The sequence below is a fragment of the Galeopterus variegatus genome, unplaced genomic scaffold (assembly GCF_000696425.1).
Source record: "Galeopterus variegatus unplaced genomic scaffold, G_variegatus-3.0.2 Scaffold3581, whole genome shotgun sequence".
NCBI classification, from domain to species: Eukaryota; Metazoa; Chordata; class Mammalia; order Dermoptera; family Cynocephalidae; genus Galeopterus; species Galeopterus variegatus.
Window position 1 is genome coordinate 62,896 of NW_007729692.1, and position 21,768 is coordinate 84,663.

General features: G+C 37.2%; 2 protein-coding genes across 2 annotated transcripts in view; one reads left to right on the top strand and one right to left on the bottom strand.

Annotated features, from left to right (window-relative positions):
• PURG (purine-rich element binding protein G) overlaps positions 1–7,783 on the bottom strand; it is a 33,916-nt gene extending 26,133 nt beyond the window's left edge. The window contains exon 1 of the mRNA XM_008585462.1: positions 6,854–7,783. Coding sequence (XP_008583684.1) covers positions 6,854–7,717 — 864 coding nt within the window. The 5' untranslated portion in view covers positions 7,718–7,783. The remainder of the gene's footprint in view (positions 1–6,853) is intronic.
• A 959-nt stretch (positions 7,784–8,742) lies between these two features.
• The window catches only part of WRN (Werner syndrome, RecQ helicase-like), a 136,589-nt gene continuing 123,563 nt past the window's right edge, over positions 8,743–21,768 (top strand). Inside the window, exon 1 of the mRNA XM_008585463.1 lies at positions 8,743–8,860. The gene's annotated coding sequence lies outside the window, so the exon portion shown is untranslated. The remainder of the gene's footprint in view (positions 8,861–21,768) is intronic.

Here is a 21,768-nt window from a genome sequence, read left to right on the forward strand (position 1 = left end):
AAATTATGCTACCAATTATGGAGAAATTATTCTAAAGTTTAAATCAATGCTTTAAATTTTTAAACCTTATAACATTTTCAGAAAATTTACAGATACCAAGCCATTAAAATTTTTTCTTTTTTTTTTTTTTTTCCCTTTCTGTCTTTTTTCGTGTCCGGCAACGGATTGCAACCCTCAGTGTTGCGCCTGTACCGGACCGGGACCGACAACGGGATCACAACCCTTGGTGTTGCTCCCGCACCTTGCTCAGCCAGTGAGCGGGAACCGGTCTGTACGTGGGATCCAAATGCTCAGCCAGTGAGCGGGAACTGGTCTGTACGTGGGATCCAAACCCTCGGCGGGAGCGCCACCGCACTCCCAAGCGGCGCACTGTAGCAGTGCGCCACCGGGCCGGCCCACCATTAAAAAATTTTTCCTCCATCCACATGTTTTTTAATATTTCTAATTATATTGTATCTTTTACTCTGGCTGCTTTAATTTATAACTAGACAGTATCTCTCAGGGTTCAAGTATGGGATCTTTAATTTTTCATACAATAATTTTCTTCTTGATGGTCAATAGAAAAGTGATCTTAAAATGCACCTTGATGGGAATGTAAACAGTATTATGATTTTTTTTGAGGGGACTTGGGGAATTTTTAAAGCAGCTTTGCTTATATTTTCAGGGACAGTAATAATGCCAACTTCATTCTTAAACAATTATATTTACTATTTTATATACTTCCAGCAGAGAATGAAGATGATTTAGCTGTACTTGTAACCTCATAGCTCCCTAATTTCCATTCTTTCCCAAAACCATCAGAGCAGCTTTTGGTCCCAAGGACTTCTGACAGTCTCTGGGTCCTTCAATGAAAAATCAATGCTTTAAACAATCAGGACTAGTGTTATCTCTTAGATTAGATTTGGATTTGATGAAGTTGCTAAATGAAATTTATACCTTTCTCATCATAAAGATAAAAGCTTCATGTTAATAAACCAAAAGATTTCAACAGAGTCATAACATAAACTTTCACTACAGTTCTAATACTCATTTGCTCTTATAATGGCGAGGTCTTTGGGTAAAAATAAGATAATAGTAACAGAATTAGTAAAAATGGACTGAAAGCGATAACTTGTTAAGGTTTTTAAATGAGTGTTTTTCATTAGAGAGAACATAGTTAATCTAAAATAACATTTGGTTAAATTATCTAATATTCTGCCACTCCTCGACTGTGTTACTTCAGGAAAAATACCAGTTTTTTTGAGGGAAGGAAGAGGGGAATATGGGAAGGTAAGAGTGGGGAAGAGAAACTAGCAGGATAAACTAAATATTTGCACATTAAAAAAATTAATATATACATATGTTTGTATTTTAAGTAAACACCAATGGGATTCATTTAAAATTTCCTTGATGTTCCCTTGATGTAATAATAAAGTTCAAATTAAATGATGTTAACTAGGTCAAGCATTATATCTAAGTAAAAGGAAAAAAATCACTTAAAATGACAGATCTAAAATTAATAGTACTAGGTAAAGGATAGTTTATGTTTTCATTAAAATGAATATATATATACACATATATGTTTGTATTTGCAGAATAACTTTAGAAGTATACACAAGAAATTGATAACATTGGCTGATACTTTCCACTGTCTACTTGTCTGATTGTTTACATTTTGTACTATATGTAGGTTTTTCCCTATTCAAAAATATTGATTAAAACTCCACTACTAAAATAAATTTAAATGATTTCATATATCATATTTATTATAAGAACAAAGACTGACTTTTTTTCCTTATATGAGAAAATATACTAACACATATTTTTCTAAGATCTACCTACATAAATTTGGGTACATTTTCTTTATGATAGAGTGACTGTGATATAAAACCCAATTTTCACATGACATTTACTTGGGAAAAACACATTTTCCCTGTACTTTATTGCTATGGCATTGTGGACAATGGATTGTCTGGACAGCATGCTAACATCCTTATTCTCCTCCTCTGATGGGTGAGCCATTAGCCACCATTTCTCTAGGAAATTCAAGAAATCTTTAAGGGAACTTCAGAAAGATCTTAAAAATCTGATCTGGCAGTGATAATATTGTACCTGTATTATTCTGTAGGTATAGAATCAATATTAAATTCTTGTTGTATCCTGCCAAAGATGTTTGGTGTTTATTGGTAAAGACAGACTTCAAACTAAGTGGTGACTAAGCAAAGCCCTTACATAAAGCTTGGAATAGGATTTCATAAATAGTTCCAATGAAAGACATTTGGAAATAAGCAGGAAAAGATATCTCACACTTATGAAAAAATTATTTTCAGAAAACCACTTAAAATTCAAATTAAGTCCTATTCACTTAAATATTAAAATAAACCATGAATCAAAATTTAAAGAAATGATAATACATACACCAGCTTTCAATGGTAGCTGCTGATTAAAAATGAGTGTCTTGAGGGTATATTCCAATTTCATCCTCTTTAAATTGTACAGTTCAGATAAATGTTTATTTTACTGAAAATATTTGCAAAATTACAATATAAATACATGAGTTTATTAAGATAGGATGACTATATATAATGTATTCTTATCTATAGATATAAAATGAATGCAGTAAATATAGCACACTTGATGAATTGTTAGTACACAGTGTTTCTCAGTAAAGTACACACAACCTATTATTAAGCAACAATTATCTAGTTTTCAAATATACATCTTAGGAAGTTTTAGGATGGAAGGATACACTAAAACCCCCAATACCCTCTTGAGTTGGTGAAGGTTAGTATTTCTGCAAATTCTGAAATATCATATTTTTTTTTAGCAACTGTTCTTAGTCTCTGTATTTTCTTAACTTGAAACTTCATTATTTTAGTCTGGGTGTTTTTAAACAATGCCATATTAGCTAACAATCCTTTTAATTCTCATACAGTACCATGTACTGTCTTTTTATTAGTTACTTAAACATATATCAACAATGAAACAGAATCATTAGAAAAATTTTTGTCTGGACAAATTCCCAAAATTAACTTTCAAGGTATTATGGGAAGTCTCAACTAGATATGGTTTCAACTGTAATACTAATCTGGGTTAGAAATAGTTTTTTAAAAATTTATTCTAGGCCTTAAGAATACAAATATGAACTCTACTTTAAAATTCTTTGTTAAATGTACTGGGATTTGTTTCAAAAGCATCTTCTACCCTTCTCCATTACACTGATTTAATGGAAACCTGTTACTACAACAGTTCCCACACAAACAAATACATGCAAGAGATCATCCTACAAATTCTAACTACATAGTTACTGAAACACATCCCACCTGTCAAGTGGCATAAATGTACATCTTCTATATACAAAAGGTAAAGTGCATTATTAAATTAGTGAACTGACAGATTGTCTGCCTGGACCATACAGCTTTCAAATAAACAAATGTGAAATTCTCCCATTAGAACCAGTTATTTCAAGAGGTTCCAACTAGCTTTTCCACCCTGTCATTTATTTTTTTTTTGGCCATGCTCTTTAGTGCAAATAAGTTTGTGTTTGACTCAAGTTTAAGGGACATGGCAGTTTGGGGCTTTAATAAGGAAAATTGTAAAATGTGGCAGAACTTTAATACCTTTATAATACATTGCATCTTTTGCATATAAGCAACAGATTAGTGCTGCTTTCAATTGCTAGGAGCACAATGCTGACTATTATGAGGAACCCGTTTCCAAATTTTCATACTATTAGCTTATATTATTACAGTTTTGAGTCTGTACCACATTATGCTTGGATTATTATGTGCAAACATCATCAGTGTTTTAGAATTATACAGTGAACTAGTAATTTTGGTTACTAACTTTAATGCTCATTTTTTTTGTTTCTAACATTCAGTTGCCTTAAGAGTTTAGTCTCAAGGCGGGGATCCTATTATTTTGAAGAATGCCATGTACACTTGCAGCTCCTTTCATGTTACAAATAACAATAAATAAAATGTATATTGCACAGATAAAAATAGTAGCTTATTTTGTTAAGATACATGGCGATATATGTCCTAATACCAGAGTTTTGAACTGGATCATATTTAATTATGGCTAATGAATTCTTGGGAATTTTAAGTATCAAAAAGTCATAGCATCATTTCATTTTTCAAAGAATAAATTAACCATGAAAAAATGAAACAAAAGGACTGGAAGAAGGCTTAATGATTCTAGAGTATATTTAATTGCCAGTATATCTATCTATCCAATTTGTAGCTTTGAGATGGTAAAAACTTTAAGGTATACATACAAGGTAGAAAATTTGGCTGCTTAACTAATTTTTTACTTAAATAATCAATGTAAAATTAAACTAATAATATTTATATACAATGAATTAAAGATATTTAAGTCTGACATAATATTGTGTGTATGAATACATATATACATATATGTATATATACACAAATATATGTATTACTATATACATATATAGTAATACACATTCAAATCTTATCAGACTAAAAACCAAAAGAGGAAATCATTTACACCTAATGGATGTAAATATTTTAGGAATGAAGATTTTAAGAGGGAGTATACACTCTTAGCAGTAATGATAGGAACAATCGAACTCTGGAATATTCACAGCTCCAGTTTGCCAAAATCTGATAGGTTGCTTATTATTAATAGGCACTATGATGGGCGGCAATAACAATCAGTAGTACGGTAATTCAAGTGCACATCATGCCTTCATATACCAAAACTATTTTTTAGCAAGCCTACATAGTTATTTTACAGTTAGGACTGTTTAAAAATCCTTGTTACTTTTAGAGTCCCAACACTCACCTGTGCTGTTAACTCTAGTACTAACATTATCTTCTAACCTTCAGTGGTTCCATAGTGATCCAGATGGTCCACAATTATAGTGAACTAATGAGATTCCTTCATACTACTTGAGGAAATGTGAAATACAATCTGCAAACTAACACTGCATCTATGTATGAGTCACTGATTATTTGTTCTTAAGTAACACAAACCAATGAAACTAATTTTCTTAATTCAAACCATAAAGTTTTCTTTGTGATCTTACTTAAATGTATTTGGGGGAAAACATCTGGAGGAAAAAAATTGCTAAAATAATTTGCAATTATTTATATAAAAGAAGAGCTGTATTCTGATCTCAAGCCATGCAGCTAGCTCTCATCAATGAGAGCTATATTTGGGGGTTGAAATCAGTGTTCCGGCTCTTAAACACGATAATATGAACTTGTGTGGGAGGTGAATAAAGCCAAAATAAAAGACAATTTCATTCAGAATAAAATGTAGCTCAGCAGATGAAGTTTCAGTCAGTTAATAGAGGGTGGGTTGGTACACATATACATTATATCCACTTGTTTCAAAAATTGCTTAGGTGCTGAGAAATTGCTGTGGCACTTCCTGGAAAGTAATTTTTAATACAGGTAAATGGGTGAGTCTTGTGTAAGGTAAACCTCTTTAAGGATCATAAAGAGCACCTTTGAAAATGCCTGAATTTTCCTTTCAAATATGTTTATAACCAATCTTCAAATAATATTTTTCCCAGACTGAAAATTCGTATTCTAAATGCTTTTTAGAAAAAAATATTTTTTTCTCCCCTCTGGAATTAAAACATCTGTAAAAATTGGGTTTATGTTGGAAGTGTTGACATGGTTTTAAAGGTAGCAAGCGCAAAAGTGCTACTAAAACATATTATTACAGATGTATTTTTATATCAGTTAACTGGTGCACCAACCCCTCTGAAATAGAGTTAAAGAAGAAGCATAAAATATAACACCTTGAGTCCGTGATATATTGTAGGAAAAAAACCTCTCACAATCTTAAAATTAGCATAAAAGCTAAAACACCAAGATCTCCATAGCAAAGCCATTGGATGAAGCCTCCCACTTAATAGTGACATGAAAGTAATTCCTGAAACTTTGGAAAAGTCAATAAAAATATATGATACAATAAACAGAGGTGAAGATGCAATTGCAACTAGCTTAGGATAACCAATTAAAACTCTCCCATGGCTTTAATATGGCAACTATAAACTGTAGGGTTACCACAAAATATGAAATTATAAAATACTGTAGTAACTTTTAAGAAATATTATGATGCTGTATTTTTAATGTTTAATCAGCTAATAAAATTTGATCCATTAACAGTACTGTTTAATACTCAGTTATCCAATGCACAATATATTTCTACTTGTATTTTTATAAATCAATACATTTATACTATATTTGAGGTCAACTTTTGTTTCTGTGGTAACTGTCCTACAGGTAAGCTTAGTAGCTTTTAATGAAGTAGGAATGGAATACTGTTTTTGGGAACTTGTTAAATAGAAATTCACACTTCCTTGTTAAGTATATGTATCTTTTTTCAGGATTATGTCATAGTGCAATATATATCTTAGTTATGGTGTTTAGAAGGTCAGAATGTCACATTTGGTGCTGATCTGCATACTTCAATAGTCTGGAGCAGTGGAAGCAGCTAAACTATTTAGTTCTGGGAAGGCTGTAATTCCCATAAGAATTATAGTGACCTATGTATTACATAACATGAGAATCAGACTTCTTGAAGTATAAACTACTAGAGGTATTACTAATAACAAAGGGCCAAAAAAGAAGAAAGACTTCTTCAAATGATTATGGATCAGTACTTTTAGCCAATTTATGATTAAAAATTTTGCCTGATGGAGTTCAATTTCACGCTAGTCGAGGCATTCTTGTTCTTCACCACTGGCCCTTCTGCCATCCATTCTCTTTTCTTTATGGCTGTTGCAAATTTTCCTCATCTCTTCTTCATACTTGATAAAATTCTCCCCAAACCTTGTCCAAGCTTTGAATGGAACGGTAATAGTATTACGGTAAGGTGGCCTCACCTCACTTACCTTCAGGAAAATTCCATATTTATTAGAGCCCACATCAAAGTAGAACCTTTTATTGTCCACTCTGAAAGAAGTCCCCTCTGGGAGTTCAAGCGGGTCATCGTCTCCACCTCTTCGTTCTTCTATGTCCCCTTCGCCATAGTCTTCAATCAACTGAACCAAGGCATCACGAAACTCAATCATTCCTTGTGCCGGGAGGACAATAGTCTGTTCCTGGCCCAAACTGTGGCCAAAGTAACCTATCATGCCAGTGCCCCGCATCATGGTTTGTCTAATCCTCAGGAAGCGACCCCGCTGGTTTTCCTTCAGGTCTAGGTAGTATTTCCTATTGTCCCTCTCTATATAGTCTGTTTTGAGGACGCTGTGAGGATGCTCTTCCGACCCCACCGAGATGGGCGGGGAGGGCGCCGAGTGCTTCTGCCTCCTCCTGGAGCCCTGCTCTTTGCTGGGGCCATGCTCTTGCCGGTGGCCTTTCAGGCCCAGGTGGGCGTAGTGCTCGATGAAGTCCCCTAGACAGTCCTTCAGCTCCGCGGCCACCGACAGGGAGAGGGTCAGCTTACTCTTCCGGACATTGTCCTGCCGGCCTCTGCCTACCCACACCTCGGCTATCTTCAGGAACCGGCCCCGGGAGCTCTGCTTCACGTCCAGGTAAAACCTCTTTTTCTGGATGTCCACTCGTTTGGAGGCCAGCTCCTGGATTTCCGCTGCGCCCCCAGCCTGGTTAGGGGTGGCTGAAGCGGCGTAGTGGGGGTAGTGGGGGTGCTGGGCCTGGGGATAGGGTCTACTCTTGCTTAGGCCACAGCCCCCTACATTCTTGCCTCCGCGGCCGCGGCCGCCGCCGCCTCCCCTTCGCCGGGCTCTTTCCATCTTCAGCTGCAAGTGACAAACAGACACACGGGGTGGGGTGGGGGAGGGGCGCTGAGAACCATCGCAGACGTCGTATAACTTCGTATAATGTATGCTATACGAAGTTATTACGGGTAAAAATAAGATAATAGTAACAGAATTAGTAAAAATGGACTGAAAGCGATAACTTGTTAAGGTTTTTAAATGAGTGTTTTTCATTAGAGAGAACATAGTTAATCTAAAATAACATTTGGTTAAATTATCTAATATTCTGCCACTCCTCGACTGTGTTACTTCAGGAAAAATACCAGTTTTTTTGAGGGAAGGAAGAGGGGAATATGGGAAGGTAAGAGTGGGGAAGAGAAACTAGCAGGATAAACTAAATATTTGCACATTAAAAAAATTAATATATACATATGTTTGTATTTTAAGTAAACACCAATGGGATTCATTTAAAATTTCCTTGATGTTCCCTTGATGTAATAATAAAGTTCAAATTAAATGATGTTAACTAGGTCAAGCATTATATCTAAGTAAAAGGAAAAAAATCACTTAAAATGACAGATCTAAAATTAATAGTACTAGGTAAAGGATAGTTTATGTTTTCATTAAAATGAATATATATATACACATATATGTTTGTATTTGCAGAATAACTTTAGAAGTATACACAAGAAATTGATAACATTGGCTGATACTTTCCACTGTCTACTTGTCTGATTGTTTACATTTTGTACTATATGTAGGTTTTTCCCTATTCAAAAATATTGATTAAAACTCCACTACTAAAATAAATTTAAATGATTTCATATATCATATTTATTATAAGAACAAAGACTGACTTTTTTTCCTTATATGAGAAAATATACTAACACATATTTTTCTAAGATCTACCTACATAAATTTGGGTACATTTTCTTTATGATAGAGTGACTGTGATATAAAACCCAATTTTCACATGACATAGGGGTGGGGAAGGCCGGTCTCCCAGAGGCCAAGTGTGTTGTGGACGCTGTGACGCTCCAGCCTACTCTCCGCAGCGCGGGAATAAAGTTTGTTGATCCGGTGCCAGCCCCGGATGCCTGGATTGCAAGGCCGTGCTGCTGGGGCGCCCACGAGACCTCCGGCTGAGGGAGAAGACCCGTGGAACTGGCTCTCCTCAAGGTAACGTGTCCGCCTCGCTCCTGCTTCCCGCCGCTCCGTACCCTGCGGAGCCTCAGGCTTCTCCGGCACTCGGTGGTGCCGAGGCCCTCGGAGCAGGCCCCTGGGCTGTGTTTGGGGGATTCCTCAGAAGCTGACCTTCCGCTCCCCCTCCCCATCCCCCCGAGCTCCAGGAAAAGGGCCGCAGGCAGCCGGCAGCCTTCTCGTAGCTTCCGTCAGCCGTAGACTGTGCTTCCTCGGCCCCAGCCATGGGGCTGCTTGTCTGTCCTCTACCCTCAGGGCTCTGTTTTCGGGTCCGACCTTCACTGCTGCAGAAGTTGAGCCACTCCATGTTTTTATAACAATCTCGGCCCCAGCCATGGGGCTGCTTGTCTGTCCTCTATCCTCAGGGTTCTGTTTTCGGGTCCGACCTTCACTGCTGCAGAAGTTGAGCCACTCCATGTTTTTATAACAAAGTCGAGGGAAGTAACTTTGTTTTTATTATGATTTAGCCTAGTTTTTCTCTGGGTAGTTTTGATATGGAAAAATACTACTCCGTACTGAAAAGGGTGATAAATCCTTAGGATGCTAATTTAGGAGAGTACGTCGAAGTACTTCAGGCTTTGTATGATTCGATATGTTGATTTTTAGGGAGTTGGAGGCCAGGATGGGTAAGGTAGTTCAGAGTTCGGTGTCATTGAATAGTGGTCTCCCTTTATTAATTCAGTAAACATTTATTGAGCACTGCTTTAGGAACTACAGATACCAGCAATGAATGCAGATACCAGACTGCAGGTGGGGGTAGGAAGCTGCAGTTTCACGAAAGGTGGTCAGGGAAGGCCTCAGTGTGAAGGTAATTTTTGAGTAAAGAGCTGAAAAAAGTGGGAGAACTTACCTTGTTGCTATGTGGGGAAAAGAAAGTGCAAAGGCTCAGAGCTCTGTAGCCTGCTTGGTTGTGTTCAAAGAGCAGCCAAGGAGACTAGTAAACTAGAACAGAGATAGTAGGGGAAGAACAGTAGGAGATAAGGTCAGACAGGAAAGAGCAGGGGACAGATAGGACTTTGTGGAAAATTGGGGCTTTAGTTCTGAGGGAGATGGGAAGCTTTTGGAGAGTTGGCAGGGAAACAACATGATCCGAATTATCTTTTTAAAATTGTGTTAAAATATACACAACATACACTTTGCTATTTTAACCATTTCTATGTGTCAATTCAGTAACATTAATTACTCACCATGTTGTGCAGCCATCAGTGTCTACAGCATTTCCAAAATATTTTCATTGCCCCAAATGGAAATTTTGTAACCATTAAACAATTAACTTCCCATTGCCTCTTCCACCCAGCCCTTGCTAACCTTGAACTTAGAACTTTGTCTAGTCTAGATATTTCATATAAGTGGAATTGTAATATTTGTACTTTTATTATCTGGCCAGTTTCACTCAGGATAGTGTTTTAAGCATGATCCATGTTGTGGCATGTATCAGAATGTAATTCCTTTTTGTGGCTGAATAATACTCCTTTGTATGTATATACCATATTTTGTTTATCCATTCATCTGTTGATGGACACTTCGGTTGTTTCCACCTTTTGTCTATTGTGAATAATGCTGCTATTGGTATCTGTTTGTGTCCCTCCTTTCAATTCTTTTGTGTGTATATCAAGGAATGGACTTGAATTCCTTGATATGGTAAGCTTTTTGTTCAGTTGTTAGGGGAACCACCAAACTTTTTTCCACAGCAGCAGTGTACATGTGTTCCAATTTCTTTGTATCCTTGCCAAAACTTATTTTCCTTTTTTTTTTTTTTTTCCTGATTAGAGTGATCCTAGTGGGTAGTGTGAAGTGCTATCTTATTGTGGTTTTGATTTGCATTTTCTTAATGACTAATCATGTTTAGCATCTTTTCATTTGCTTATTGGCCATTTATGTATCTTCTTTGGAGTAATGTCTATTTAGTCTTTTGCCCATTTCTAAATTGAGTTGTTTGTCTTTTTGTTGAGTTGTAGGAGATCTTTACATATTTTGAATGTTAAACTTTTATCAGATATATGATTTGCAAATAATTCCTCCTATTCTGAGGGTTTTTTTTGTTGTTGTTTTTACTTTTTGATAAGTTCTTTGATTCACAAAAGTTTTTAGTTCTGATGAAGTCCAATTTCTCTATTTTTTTGTTTTGTTGCTGTGCTTTTGATGTCATATTTAAGAATTTGTTCCCAAATCCAAAGTCAAGCAGATTTTTCTCTGTTTTCATCTAATGGTTTTATAGTTTTAGCTCTTATATTTGAATTGTTGGTACATTTTGAGTTAATTTTTGTATATGGTGTGAGATAGGGGTCCTACTTTTGCATGTGGAAATCTACTTGACCCAGCACCATCCATTGAAGAGCCCATTCTTTCCCCTCTGAATGGACTTGGCACCTTTGTCAAAATGTATGGATTTATTTCTGGAATCTCAATTCTGTTCTGTTGATCTGTATGTATATCCTTATGCTAGTATCACACTGTTTCGATTACTGTAGCTTTGTAGTAAGTTTAGAATTTGGGAAGTGTGAGTCCTCCAAGTCTGTTTTCTTTTTCAAGGTTAGTTTGGCTATTTGAGGCCCCTTACAATTCTGTACAAATTTGAAAATCCACTTTTCCATTTCTGCAAAAGAGGCTGTTGGACTTTTCATAGAGATTGCATTGAGTTTGTAGATAGTTTTGGGTAGTATTGACATTAAGTCTTTCTATACATGAACACAGGATGTCTTTCCATTTATTGGTGTCTTTAATTTCTTTCAGCAGTGTTTTGTAGTATTCAGTGTACAGGTTTTTCACCTCCTTGGTTAAATATATTACTAGATATTTTATTCTTTTTGATGATATTGTAAATGGTATTGCTTTCTTAATTTCCTTTCAGATTGTTCATTTCTGGGATATAAATACAGATAATATTTCTGTTGATCTTGTACCCTGCAGATTTGTTGAATTTGTTTATTAGATGTAGTAGCTTTCTTGTGGATTCTTTGGGGTTTTTATATATAGGATCATGTCACCTGTGAATAGAGATAGTTTTACTTCGTCCTTTCCAATTTGGATGCCTTTGATTTCTTTTTCATGGCTAATTTCTCTGGCTAGAACTTTCAATACAATGTTGAATAGCAGTAGTGAAAGCAGGTATCCTTGTCTTGCTCCTGATCTTAGGGAGAAAGATTTTAGTCTTTCACCATTGAGTGTGATGTTAGCTGTGGATTTTTCATAAATGTCCTTTATCATCTTGAGGAAATTTCTCTTCCTAGTTTTCTCAGTGTTTTTGTCATGAAGTGTGTTGGATTTTGTCAAATGCTTTTTCTGTAACAAGTGAGATGATCATGTGGTATTTTTCCTTCATTCTATTAATGTGAGGTACTATATTGATTGATTTTCTTATGTTGAACCACCCTTGCATTCCTGGGACAAATCTTACTTGGTCATGGTATGTAAGCCTTTAAATTGAGTTAACAGGGCTTCTGGTCAAGATGGCAGATTAGACAGTCCCCAGTGTCACTCTCTTCCACAAATCAACCAATTTACAACTATTAAAAAGCAACAACAGCCAGCCTGGGGCTGCTAGAGCTCAGGGGAAGAAGAAGAGAGACCTACGGTATGCATGAAGGCAGGAGAAGCCATAATGAGAGAAAGAAAGGACCGCTCCCACCATTTCGAGTCCTGGCTGCTTCAGGGCTGACCTTGGTGAGCTCATTGAGCAAGAGTTGGCAAAAACTACAGCTGTGCCCTTCCTGTGAAGTTGCTTGGAGGCAGCAGGGGATAAGAGGGCCTTGGTGGCCCTCAGGCCAGCAAGACCACTAACAGGGTTCCTGTGGACCCACATAGGAGTGAGGAGTCACAACAACTGAAAAAAGGAGTTCCTCAGAGGCCAGTTAGTCATCACAAGGGACTGGCGCACGGCTTGTCCCATGGGAAGTGTTTGGAATATGGTGGTGGGGGAGACAAGCCCACCAGGGGAACACTGGGACACAGCATGGATATCTGATCTACCCCCCAGTCAGAGCAGGACCATTCCGTGGAGACTGCAGGGGGAGCAGTTTTCTGAAAAGGCTCAGGCCCAGATCAGAGTTTGCACACAACCCAGGTGTACTGGATCTTACAAGAGCTGGAAGTACCTACAAAGTCAACCATTAAAACGTGAGCTTCACAAAAAGCCTTCCCCAGAGAATCAGCAGCAAAACAGCAATTTAGCTTGACTACAGGGCTCAAGTGCTGGTCCCCATAGGAGGTTCCCCCATTTTAGAAGTAAGTAAAGGACAACAAATTAGTTCCAATGCAGAATTTAAATGGGAGGAACAGTGAATAATCCAACACAGAACTGAAAGAAAAAACAAAATATCTACAGACCAGAGACAAAGTTTGATATTAACTACTAAAGGTCTCACTTGACCAAAGAACATCTATAATACCTAGAAGAACTGGAAGCCCCCTGGGCCCCCAAGCCAGAGAAGGGGAGGGCTGGGGGCCTCAGCTTTGCTCCCTGACACCCACAACCAGACCACTGATGACCACGAAGATGCTGCAGGAAGCACCCTGGTCCCCCAAACTGGGGCAGTGGGGGGCTGAGGGCTTCGGCCATACCTCCCCAACACCCGCAACCAGCCCAGCGATGACCACTGAGCTGCCTCAGGAAACACCCTGGGCTCCCAAGCCAAGGCAGTGGGGGGCCAAGGGCTTCAGCCACACTGCCTTGATATCTGCATTCAGCCCAGCAACAACCAAGCCACCACTGGAAGCCCCCTGGTCTCCCCTGCAGGAATGAGGGGGGGTGCCATGGACCTCAACCATACCTCCCCTCCCACCCTAAATCCTTCCCCCTTCCCCCTCCCTCTCCCACCCAACTGCTCTGCAACAACATCTTAGAATGCAAAAACAGATGGAGCCGGGGACCAACCCCTCCTCCCTCAACCAGGCATGCTGCTGCTGCCACGGGGCCCACCTGGAGTCCTGAGGCATGGATCCAGGGACCAACCCCTCCTCCCACATCCAGGTATGCCACCACTGGCATGGGGCCCACCTGGGGTCATGAGGTATGGAGCCAGGGACCAACCCCTCCTCCTGCAACCAGGCAAGGAGCATGCCCAAAACACCACTTCCATGTGGGTGGCCCACCACAGCCACCACAATAGCCATGGCTGCCATAAAAGCAGCTAGAGGTCGCAACCACTGTCCAGATGGCCTGCCAGCCACTCAAGTGCATTGACACAAGGAGAGTGATCAGTGGAGACCAAAGAAAAGACGGGGATGTCTCTCTCCACAAAGCCCATTCCAGAGTGATAGAAGAAACATCTACTCTACAATAAGTGCATTGACACAAGGAGAGTGATCAGTGGAGACCAAAGAAAAGATGGGGATGTCTCTCTCCACAAAGCCCATTCCAGAGTGATAGAAGAAACATCTACTCTACAATAATAGTGGGGGACCTGAACACACCTCTCTCAGCACTGGACAGATCATCTAGGCAGCAAATCAATAGAGTAACTGTTACTCTTCCAAAAGGAGAGAAGTCTAGGGTTATCAGAAGTAGGAGGGGGAGGGAGAAGGGGATGAGGAGAGATTGGATAAGGGGCATAAAGAATATTTACAATTTTTAGTAAAAAATAAATAAAATTTACACAAGAATGTGTAAAAAAACAGAGTTAACAGAATCACTCTGGCTACTGTTTTGAGAATAGACTATAGAGAAAAGCAGGTGAAATATAATATGGCTTGAATTGGGGTTGTAGCAGTGGAGATGGTGAGAAGAGGTAGGATTTTTGGCTTTATTTTGAAGATAAAGCCAAAAGTATTTGGTGATAGATTGGGTGCAGTGTATAAAAGGAGAGGAGTTAGGATGACTCCAAGGTTTTTGGCTTGAGCAGTCAGAAAAATGGAGATGTGCTTACTGAGATGGGAAATTTATAGAAGTTTGGGGAAATTGTTTACCTATTGAGTGTAACATGCCAATCAGACAATCAGGTATATAGTAAATTATAAGATATCCAAGTTTGAAGTTCAGAGGAATGGTCTAGGCTGTTTAAAAGCCTAGGCTGCATGGGATCTCCAAAGGAGTGAGTAGAGAGGAAGAAGAGAACAGGTCTGTGATGTGAATATTGGAATGCTGCGAAGTTTAGAGATTGAGAAGGTGAAGAAGGACCAGCAAAGGGTACCGAGAAGGAATTTTAATTGATGTAGATGGAGGTCAAGAATTATCACAGAATCCTAATTAAATGTTTCAAGAAGGTGGGTGTGATTGTGTTACTTGCTGCGGGTGCATTGAGAATTCACCAATTGAGAATTCTTGCTGGTCAGATGAGAATTCAGAATTGGCCATAGGATTTAGCAACATGAAGATCATTGGTAACCTTGACTTGATCTCTTTTGGTAGAGTGTAGGGTTTAAGAGAGAATTGAAGGAGTGGGAATGGAGATGCTGGTATAGATGACTCTTTTGAGTAGTTTTTGTATAAAGGAGAGAAAAATGGTAGAGCAGTTAGCCAAGATTTGAGGTTTTTTTTTTTTTTTTTTTTTTTCAAGTTGGGAGAAATTGTAATGTACTTATATATGAGGGTACTTTAAAAAGTTAGTGGAAAAATACAATGAAAAGATAATACAAATCTTTCCATGAACTTTTTGAAGACCCCTCTTACTACTGATGGGACTGTTCTGGTAGACTAGTAGAGAGGGAAAAATTGATGATGCTGGAGAAAGGCAAAAACATCCTTGAGTAGATGAGAGGTATGGAATCTAGTGCACACATGGAAGGGCTGGATTTAGGAGCACAGATAGTTTATCCATCTTACAGAAGAGAAGGTAGATGTATTAGTCTGGGTTCTCCTGAGAATAGAACCAATAGGAGATCTCTGTCTCTGTCTCCATCTCTGTCTGTCTCTGTCTCTTTTTCTACATTTGTTATAATAATTTCGCTCATGGGATTATGGAGGCTGAGAAGTTCTAAGATCTACCAGGAGATCTACCTAGGAGAGCTGGTGTTAGAGTTCCAGTCCAAGTTGGAAACCTGGGAATCAGGATTGCTGATGGTGTAAGTTCCAGTCTGAGTCTGAGTTCAAAAGCAGTAGAAGGCTGATATCCTAGCTGAAAGATGGGCAGAGAGCAAATTCTCCCCAAATAATGTTTAACCAAATATCTGGGCACCCTATGGCCCAGTCAAGTTGACACATAAAATTAACTATCACAGTAGAGCATATGGATACAGATACAATTATGTGAATAGATTTCAGGGTAAGAGCTTGTGGAAATTCTTTTTTGATTGCTTTTAGTTTAAGTGAAGTGTGAAGCAAGGTCATCAGCTGAGAGTGTGGATGGGGGAGAAGGTATGATGGATTTTAGTTGAGAGAAGGTATGGAAGAAATAGTCATCTTAGGAGGGGAGGATAGTTAATAGATTAGAGAAAAGTTTTAGGATTACTAGGAAGCACTAAGGGCCCACCTGAGGTTGGTGGTCACAAATTTAGGGTGAAACATGGTTGTGTGTTTCACCTGCTGCATTCATTCACCTGCTGCATTATTTACCTGCATAGGTATAGGCACAGAGTAGACAGAAAGTTGTTTTTATTCAGGATTAGAGTTTTGCTAGGAGAGTGTAAAGAAGCCAGAAAAAGGCCATGAACTGATGTTAAGGGACTATGCAAGGAATTGTTTATAACCTCAGAGGTGTTTGTTGGAGAGTGGGATGCATGGAATTGAGATTATGAAAGTTTCAGTCATTGGTAATGACATAGCATCTTTGTGGGAACAGATGGTTGGAGCAGGGTGCAGGCATGATCATTGGAGGAGAGCTGGTCAGAAAATTGAGAGGCACTATCTCTTTTGGATATTATGCATCCAGGGTTGTGACCCGCTGAACGTGTAGAGGTGGGAAAAGGGTAGGATATAGATATAAATGACTATAATATTGATGGTGATGGTCATGGTGATGCTGATTGTCCATTAACACTCAACTCAAATACCATCAACTTGATTTATATTTAGTAGTGGAAAGTTCGGTGTTGAGTTACATATGGTTATACTGCAACTCATATCAACTCATAAGCTCTCCCTGGACTTCTCTTCTTTAATCAGAGTGTTCTTGCAGGAGTGGTAGGTGACTTAAAGCATCTTTTCTTAGTTGTTAGTTTGAAATCCTTCAAGAGTTTATTTTAACCCAGATATTGTAGAAGTTTTTCTTGGCTTTCTGTGTAGGCTGCTTCTTTGGCAAGTCTTACCTTGTAGAGTTAGCAGACTGTTGTGAATAATTTCTTTGTGAGAAGGCAGGCAGAGAAGTAGGAGTATTCTACAACCTAGTAGTTTTCTATCTAGGAATCTATACCATAGAAATAATAATATGAATGACTAAAGATACTCATATATAGACAAGGATTTTCATTGAACATTATTTGTGGTAAAATTTGCAAGCAACCTAACTGTCGTCAATAGGCAAAAGTTGAATTATGATATATAAAGAAAGTGGAATTCTATATAGTCTTAAAAAAATCAGATTAAGAAGTTGTATTAAATTTTAGTTATCCCATCCTGTCAACAGGGTGCTTTCAGTTGCAAAATGGAAAAACCAAGGTCAAACTAACTTCAGTGGTAAAAGATTATTTATTGGCCTCTTGAATGGATACATCCTGAGGTGCGTGGCGGTAGAGTGGTCTTCAGGCCTGGTAACCATAGTTCTACTGTCTGTTTCTATAAGGGTACTTCAAGATGTTCATGGAAAGATTTGTATTATCTTTCAATTCTATTTTTCCACAAACTTTTTGAAGTGCCCTCATACATATTTGACTTTCTTTTAGATTCCCCATGTAAGTGAGATCATGCAGTATTTTCTTTCTGTGTGTGGCTTATTTCACTTGGCATAATGTCCTCCAGGCTCATTCATGTTGTTGCAAATAGTATTTCCTTTTTAAAGATTGAATAATATTCCATGATATACAGATACCAAAATTTCTTTTTCATCCCTTGATGGACACTTAGGTTGTTCCCATATCTTGGCTTTTGTGAATAATACTGTGATGAACATGCAAGCACAGATATCTCTACAAGGTGCTAATTTCATTTCTTTTTGGTATATATCCAGCAGAGAGATTGCTGGCTCAAATGATAGTTCTATTTTTAATTTTTTGAGGAACTGCCATGCTGTTTTCCACAGCAGCTGTACCAATTTATATTCCCACCAACAGTGTACAAGGGTTCCCTTTTGTCTGCACCTCACAAGCACTTATCTTTTGACTTGTTGATAATATCCATCCTAACAGGTGTGAGGTGATACCTCATTGTGGTTTTGATTTGCATTTTTGTGATGATTACTGATGTTGAGCACCTTTTCATATACCTGTTGGCCATTTTTATGTGTTTGGAAAAATGTCTATTCAGGTCTTTTGCCCATTTCTTAATTGGGTTATTTGCTTTTGTTTTTGCTATTGAATTATGTGAGTTCCTTACATATTTTGGATATTAACCCCTTATCAGATACATGGTTTGCAAATATTTTCTCTCAGTCCATAGGCTGCCTGTTCATCTTGATTGTTTCCTTTGCCATGCAGAAGCTTTTTAGTTTGATGTAGTCCCACTTGTTTATTTTTGCTTTTGTTGCCAGAGCTTTTGGTGTAATATCCAAAAAATCATCGCTAGGGTCAATATATAAGGACCTTTTCCCCTGTTTTCTTCTAGGAGTTTTATGGTTTTAGGTCTTATGTTTAGGTCTTTAATCCAGTTTGAGTTGATTTTTGTGTATGGTGTAAGATAAGGGTCCAGTTTCATTATTTTGCATGTGGAAATCCAGTTTTCCCAACACCATTTATTGAAAAGACTATAGAAGTGTCTTCTTGGTGGCCTTGTCAAAAATTAGCTGACTGTATGTTCTTTGGTTTATTTCTGGACTCTCTATTCTGTTGCATTGGTCTGTGTGTCTGTTTTTATGCCAGTACCATATTGTTTTGATTACTATAGCTTTGTAATATAATTTGCAACCAGGAAGGGTGATACCTCCAACTTCGTTTTTCTTCCCTCAAGATTGTTTTGATTATTCAGGGTCTTTTGTGGTTCCATACAAATTTTCAGTACCATATTGTTTTGATTACTATAGCTTTGTAATATAATTTGCAACCAGGAAGGGTGATACCTCCAACTTTGTTTTTCTTCCCTCAAGATTGTTTTGATTATTCAGGGTCTTTTGTGGTTCCATACAAATTTTAGAATTGATTCATCTATTTCTGTAGAAAATGCCATTGAAATTTTGATAGGGATTGCATTGAATCTGTATATCACTTTGAGAAGTGTGGATGTTTTGACAATATTCTTCTAATTCAAGAACATGGGATATCTTTCCACTTATTTGTGTTGTCTTCACTTTCTTTCACCAACATTTTATACTTTTCATTGTACAGATCTTTCACTTTCTCGATTAAATTTATTCCTAAGTATTTTATTCTTTTTGATGCTATTGTAAATGGGATTGTTTTCTTGATTTCTTTTTTGGCTAGATGATTACAGATGTAAAGAAATGAAACTGAATTTTGTGTATTAATTTTGTATTTTGCTACTTACTGTATTTCTTAGTTCTAACTGCTTTTTTATGGAATCTTCAGGATTTTCTAAATATAGGTTTGGACATGGTATGTTTTCTCCCATTCATTTATTTCTGTCTTTTTATACCAATTCCATGCTATTTTCATTACTGCAGTTTTGTACTGTTTCACATTTAGTAGGGTGAATTTCCCTTTATTGGTCTTACGAATATTTTTCAAAACAAAATTTGCTGCTCTTGAGCATTTTCTCTTCCCAATGAACTTTAATATAAACTTGTGTGGTTTGATGAAGAATCCTGCTGACATTTCTTCTTGGTATTGCTTCTTGAGTGTATTGATTTAATTATGTATTTACAGTTTTGAGTCTAGCCATCCAAGGAGCTCAGTATGTCTTATCTGGCTCTTTTTTGATGTCTTTAATAAAATTTTCTAATTGTTTTTAAGATGGGTCTTATATATTTTTATGTTAGGCTTATTCCTAGATAGATTGTGATTTTTGCTGTTAATGATTTTGGATATAAATATTGGATATAATTGTATAGTTTGGATTTAGTTATAATTGTATTTGAGTCTTGCTCATCTATAGAAAAGTGCTTAATTTGGATATGATTGAATCTGGTCACCTTAGGAGTGTTTGCTCCTGTCAAATAGATACTGGGGACAAATTATTTATTGAGGAGATTTTAGCACTTTGATAAATGTTAAGTTTATCTCTTATAAAATCTGGTTAGTAATAGCAATCAGTCTTTTAAAGGTGTTTTTTTTTTTCTTTCCTTTGATACAATGCTAATATGAAGGAGGATTGAGAAAGAGGATGGTTTTTGAACAATTTCTTCATGGGGAAATAAGAAATTAGAATAATTTCATGTTCTCCAAAAAATAAGTGGAACAACGACCTTCCCTACAGAGCCTGCTTCAAGACTTTGTTTCTTTCTCACTCCAGTGTTTTGTCTCTGCGTTTTTATGATCTCTTCTACTGTTAGTGTTAAAGCCTAGCTCTTCTGGGGAGGGCAGAGATTTACCTTCTCTTTAGCTCTCTTTGAAGCCAAGAAGATAGAGGTATGGGATCTTCCTAGTCTATGGAAGGAATAATAGAAGCAATCGGAAAAAATATTAGAGCTTTGTAGCTCCTCCTCCAAGTTTTGATGTGAAGCATGAGACATCACCTATTGGTACCTGATCTGCTTTTGATGTTTATTCATAAAATTGAGTCATTGAAGTGCAGGGGAAAGATAATCGGACTAGAAGATAACTTTTCCTCCCAGGAGGTACACAATCACGAAATTGCTGATTTTTCTTCTTGTATTATATGAATGTAAACTCACCCTGTCTGAGGAGACTATATTTGAAGTTCTTATGAAAGACTTGCAATAGGTAAATATATGGTTGCTTATAGAATTGTGTTTTAATTTTCCAGTTTCTTTTTCACCCAGTCTCCATTTTTATGTTTCCCTCTTCCTCCCCCACTTAAGTTGGTCTTATTATAAATTTATGCATTTTTCTTTCCATCTGGCAATATTAAATTTCAATCTAATTTAGAACTTTTTATCCTAGAGTTAAACATTACTCCCATTTAGTTGTTATAATTTTCTGTTATATTCCTGCTTAAATGTTATTTTGGTTCTTACTTTGATTTTAAAAAGTTTTGAAACTTTCTATTTATGAAGTTATGAAAATTTTGCTACTGTATTCTTTGATGTGGCTATTTTGTTTATCCAAATTTATTTTTATTTGAGATAAGGATTAAAAAAACAAAGGATTGACTGCGTAATTTTATTTTCAATTATAGTTGTGTATTATTTAGAATGTAAGTGTAGAAAACTTGATTCAAACAGGCTTAACAAATAAAGAAATTTATTATTAAAATACAACTTGAAGGCTCAGATAAGACTGAGCTGAGAACTGGTTTAGTTTATTGACTGTAGCTCCATTTCTCATGTGTGCTTTCTTCTGTGTGTTGGCTTTGTACCTAAGTTAGCTTTGTTCTCAAGCTGACTTCCATCATGGTGGCAAAATGACATCTCTCCTGGTAGTTATTTTTACAAGAGCAAGACAGTGTTATACTCAGAAATCCTCCTAAAAACTTTCTTTTGTGTCTTATTGGCTTGAATTAAGTCATATATTTCATTCTTTGAACAAATTCAGGGGAGTGCTTTGAGCTTAGACCCGAGTTTCTGAATTATCATTGTGGCAAGGGGAATGAGATTACTTTTAGACCAGTTGGGTTTACCACGGAAACTGGGAGTGGGGCAGCTTCCCCAAAGGACATTGGCTTTGTGGTTTACTGGTCATTATCTGAATTAAGTTTATTGGTACTGTAGAAAAGTAGAAAGGAATTCTTAAAAACAATACAATAAATTATGGATTGTGTATATGAGGGTACTTCAAAATATTTGTGG